General features: G+C 35.5%; 1 protein-coding gene across 1 annotated transcript; it reads right to left on the bottom strand.

The window, feature by feature from the left end:
- Positions 1-791: 791 nt before the first annotated feature.
- LOC105111393 (laccase-7-like) lies at positions 792-3,979 on the bottom strand. The gene is made up of 5 exons (XM_011006730.1): positions 3,822-3,979; positions 3,203-3,354; positions 2,478-2,722; positions 2,238-2,366; positions 792-2,032 (listed from the first exon to the last, which is right to left on the bottom strand). Exons 1-5 carry the CDS (start codon positions 3,909-3,911, stop codon positions 939-941), a joined length of 1,710 nt encoding a protein of 569 aa, XP_011005032.1. The 5' UTR covers positions 3,912-3,979; the 3' UTR covers positions 792-938.
- Between the last annotated feature and the right edge of the window lie 1,162 nt (positions 3,980-5,141).

Below are 5,141 nucleotides of genomic sequence, written 5' to 3'. Positions count from 1 at the left end.
AAACTTAAAAACTTCACAAGAGTTCTTCAACAATACTGTAAAGATAAATCAAATGTACTCTTTAAAGTATCAAATCACCAAATCTTGCTTCATAATATATGCTCAATTCGCGTTCTTGCAAAGTACAAATCTTAGTATGATTTCTCAAATAAATCAAGTCACCGTATATGAAATTCAAGAGAAGAATTAGAAGATTGTCTTATTTTTTTGAAAAAATATTTTAGATAGAAATTGTATCCAATTATATATTTAATGAAATCATATATTTATACATGTATGCTTATTTAATTTATGGTGCTCAAATTTATGTTTACATTGCACACAAATTCAAATTAAAAGGCAGGATTTAAAATTTCAGATCTTTATTCATCATTGTTATTAGGTTATTGTACAAATTTTCAATTACAGCTAAATGTGTTCTTTTACTTGAACTCGGAATCCTATTACCTAAAACTTCTCAAATGAATGTACGAAGTTAATACTAATTGATGATAGATTAACCTTTAATTAACAATAGAGATAACAATAATACACTTTTCAAGGTGTAAGACACAAAAACTAATGTTTATTCCTCGTAAATATAATACACAAATATCAAAGTTTGAAAAATAAAATTATAACTATTACATCCAATCAAAGAATTTAAACTCTGGCACATGAATGCGTGGAGGGTATGTTTGAAAGTATAGTAATTGTTATTATTTAAAGTGTTTTTATTTAAAAATATATTAAAATAATATTTTTTAGAAATTATTTTTTATATTAGTAAAATAAAAAAAATTAAATTTTCATTAAACATTATTTGAAACGAAATTCTAAACAGCTAAAGTGATAATTGGTCCACAACTTTCATCGTTGCAGGGAAAGAAATAAAAGGGAGAGAATCGTATTATATGGAAACAACAATGAAGACCGGTCGTCGGGATTCCGAACAATTACTAACACTGAGGCAGATCAACTGGAGGTGGTGGCAAAGTAGATTCCGGGGTCGGTCCATTCTCAACCACGAAAGCGGTGGCTAATCCAAAGGGCAAGTGCACATCCAGATGACAGTGAAAGAACCATACACCTGGATTATTGGCTGTAAATCTTATGACTCCCCATCCTCCCACCGGCACGTTAATAGTGTTCCGTGATTGTGGATTGATAAGATTGAACTTCTTAGGGTCGTTGACAGGATCATAATTTCCAAACCCTTGAGCCAACACATGGAAATTGAAACCGTGAAGATGTATGGGATGATTCTCCACTCCAAGTAAGGCTGTGTTCTGTAACACCATCTCCACCGCAGCGTTATACTTCAACACCTTCACACTTGTTGATTTTGGTGTGATTAACAGTGATGGATTTACGGCGTTGATGATATTAGTGTAGTCAAATATGACAGGAGGAGTATCAGGGAAGTCAGGAGTGTAGATTCCACTCACGTTGAAAAAGAAGGCTTGCAACATCGACAAACTTGTAGGGCGCGCAAAAGAGAAATTGTTCATGCTAGCAGAGAGTCGCGTCCGGTTTAAACATGTTGGACAAATTGAGAGCCCCAAGCCTACTGTCACAAACATGTGCTCATCAATTTGACGTGGGACTGGGACCCAATGAGGCCCACCAGCAAGGCCAGTAATGCTGGTGAAGAACTTGTGGGCAGTGGGGGTGTCATTGAACTCAGGCAATAGTGGCATTATCGGAGTTGCTGATGTGGGTGCACCTTCGTAGACAACAATTCCTCTCGTGGTTGTATTATCAAAGGGTGGAGGTGCAGGAAAAGCGGGAGGAGCAGGACCAGCACTAGCATATGCGTTTGCAGCCATGAAATAAGACCCCACTTCCTGGTCGGCTGCGAGAAGAACGTCCACGGTCTGGCCGGGTCCGGTGACTACAACATCCGTGATATAGGGTACCGTGTACCCTGCATCGACAGCAACGACTGTCATATTATGATTGGCTATCTTGAAAAAGAGCTGGTTATTGAGTGCAGCGTTGATTATTCGGAGGAGATAAGTCTTCCCTTTCTGCACCTTAAGCTTGTACATTCCTGGAATTTCAGGAGCAAAATAAACCATAAAGTAATGAGTCAAGACAGTTTCAAATGAAAAACTAAAAATAAAAAAAATGTCAGTATTAATTAATATGCTTGTGGACAAATTCAACCTTTACTGTTCCATCTCTGATAGACCAGTAAATCTCTATTATGAATATCATAGATTGATGATGATGGTGGCATATATATTATTACTTACTGTTTTGAGAGCAATTGTAGAGATCCCCAGGGAGTCCATTTATGGTGTAGGCATCCGAAATGTTAGGTGGTGCACCAATGGCTTCTGCCTGGTTTTCGACATCAACAACATTAGCATTCCACCACTCTCCTGCAATCATATAAACATAAATGCATCACCATGCATGATCTCAACAAATTAATAACAGTTTCAGCATTAATGAACTGGCTTTAGATTAAAAATCAATGGCTAGCTACCTACCTAATAGAATTGGAACTTCTCTGTAGGGTTTAGGGAAAGGGTAACGATGACCAGATCTTGGACGGATAACAAGTGCCCCATAAACTGTTGCTCTGAGAAAACTGACATGAGCATGCCACCATAGCGTGCCCTCCTGCTGGAGGAGTTCAAATTTGTAGGTGTATTTACCTCCAGGGGGTATTGGACATTGAGTTACCATATTAGGTCCATCGGCCCACGCACTAAGTAATTGAAACACTCCATGCCTCCATAAAAAAGTACATAATCAGTAATTAATTGAATAATGATAGATTTAAAAGTAAGAGGGATGATAGTGATGACGACTACTACGATGATGACAGCTACAGAACCAAGTCTTTAGTAAATTTGTTAATCATATTTATATTAGCCAACAGCAGTTGAAGAATAACTTTCTCATGTATTCAATTATAGTTTTCTTATTGGATCACTTGAAGACAAATTTGATATTATGATCTAATTTTATGGTTGACTAAGGAAAAGGATGGTATCTTGGTTGAGACAACATTAGTTTATATACCAGAAAAAGATGTGCAAGAATATGGTTATTAAGCTGCTAATTTCTAGTGAAATTACTTGGCAAGCTCGAAACGAATTGTCTTAATTTTCATCATAGTTTACAAATCAACGTGTTTATTTTCTAATACACCAATTAGAATTTTTACAATTGTCTAGCTTCTTAAATAAAAAATCAAGAATTAATTTACCAGTGAATAGTCAGGTTGTAGGGTGACTTGTTAAAAACATGGACTATGAGGGTGTCTCCCTCTCGAACGCGAAGCGTTGGGCCTGGCAAGCTTCCATTCACTGCAGTTACCACTTGCTCGGAGCACAGCCGACGAACTGTAAGGTTTTTCACCTAAAACATTCACAATAAATTAAACCCATCAATCTGCAAAGGTTTAAGCAAGTAGAAAATATCTTTGCATGCCTACACACACACACACACTCCGACGTCAGACTAATATTGCTAGGATATGCAATCTAGGTCGGTCCAAGTGGATGAAAAAATTCCATAACTTGGATGATCGTGGGAAGAAGTGTATTGAATTTGCCACACAACGTAGTAGGAGCTCAAGATAAAACAAAAGGGTATGACTAATTTGATGAATGTTTTTCCTATGTAAGAAACTTCAAGGTATAACAGGGTTACCATCCTATATATCCTGGCCACTCATATATCGTTTAATTAACGACAACAATCCTAATGCAACCTTTGCATGAGATAATTTACCAAAACGGGAAACTATATACAAGGACCACGATTCAACTTCCTCAACGACAACAAAACATCTTAGTAGTAATATAAGAAAGAAGAAGAATTACATGGAATGAGTGTTCCACAATTGCGGCAGAAGCCACTGAAGAAGTTAGAAGAGCCAAAGCACAAGTTAACAGAAACAGAAGACGCAACATGTTTCCAGAGGGAAGAGTTAGAAGAGGCGACGAATGAAGAGGGAAAGAGAAGAGAAGCTCTAATTTATAACAAAGATAGCTTTAGAAAATGTTTACAGTTGAAATTTCAATATCTCAACTAATATATTTATATATATATATATAGAGAGAGAGAGAGAGACAGACAGACAGACAGAGAGAGAGAGAGAGAAGAATTATGTAACTTTAGAAAGTTTAGGGGTCCATGCCTCCGCATGATTGCGTGTCTAGGTAGTTAAATTCTTACGGAGATTTTTGTAAGAAATTGGAGTTGGAAAAATTCAATGTGGTAGCAAAAACTTCGTTATCTAACAACTTACGGCTTAAGTGAATGGTGGGATGCTAAATCTACACCGTAGATTATAGATAAAAACAATGAAGAATGGTCCAGCTTGTTATTTTTTGGGTTACTTATATTAGATAATTTATTTGAGTTATTTATATTAGTTAATTTTAATTAATAGGCTGAGCCTACAAGTTTAATGTTTTAAGTCTATATTATTTATATGTTTCTCTTTCAATTTATAAGACAGTTTTGATAAATTGAATAAAAAATCACATATTATTCCTCCTCAACATTCTCTCTTCTTCGCAGCTTTTCTTTCCTTGCTTTTAATTCTTGGCTTCTTTCTTTCTTTTCCTACTTTTATTTTTTTTATTTATTATTTTGTATCATCTTTTGTATTAAAGAACAAACTTTTAATTGTTTTTCAAGTTAATGGATCTCTTAGGACTTGTGAAGATTTCTAGGTTGATCATCATCAATAATTGATCTAGACTAAGAAAAATCCTTTAATTATTCTATTTATAGTTGAGATTAAGAAAAATATTTTATGTTCATCTTCAACACAAACTCATCATCCCTAAAAACATATTATTCCCTCAGCCAACAACTACTACCCACTAGTAGCAATTGTTGCTCATAAATCCAGATCAATTTGTCACCTCCAACATTCCAAATCTTGGCACATTAGCGACAAGAGCTACAATACACCAATAACTTTTCTCCATTTATTTTAGCAATAGATAACACTCACTCCCTTAACTACAACAATGTTGATCATAACAATAACAACACAATGGTTGAAGATCACAACACACCATTAGATCTACCTTTTTTACGCCGGTCATAACCTCAATAGCAATAAAGAAACTAGTCTCTTAAGGCAGACTAATTCACTAGTTCAGCGTCAGTGCCACATCATTGACAGG

This window comes from Populus euphratica, unplaced genomic scaffold (assembly GCF_000495115.2).
Source record: "Populus euphratica unplaced genomic scaffold, PopEup_1.0 scaffold295.1, whole genome shotgun sequence".
Lineage (NCBI taxonomy): Eukaryota > Viridiplantae > Streptophyta > Magnoliopsida > Malpighiales > Salicaceae > Populus > Populus euphratica.
The sequence above is the reverse complement of the archived record's forward strand: the minus strand, read 5'-3'. Positions and strand labels throughout refer to the sequence as shown.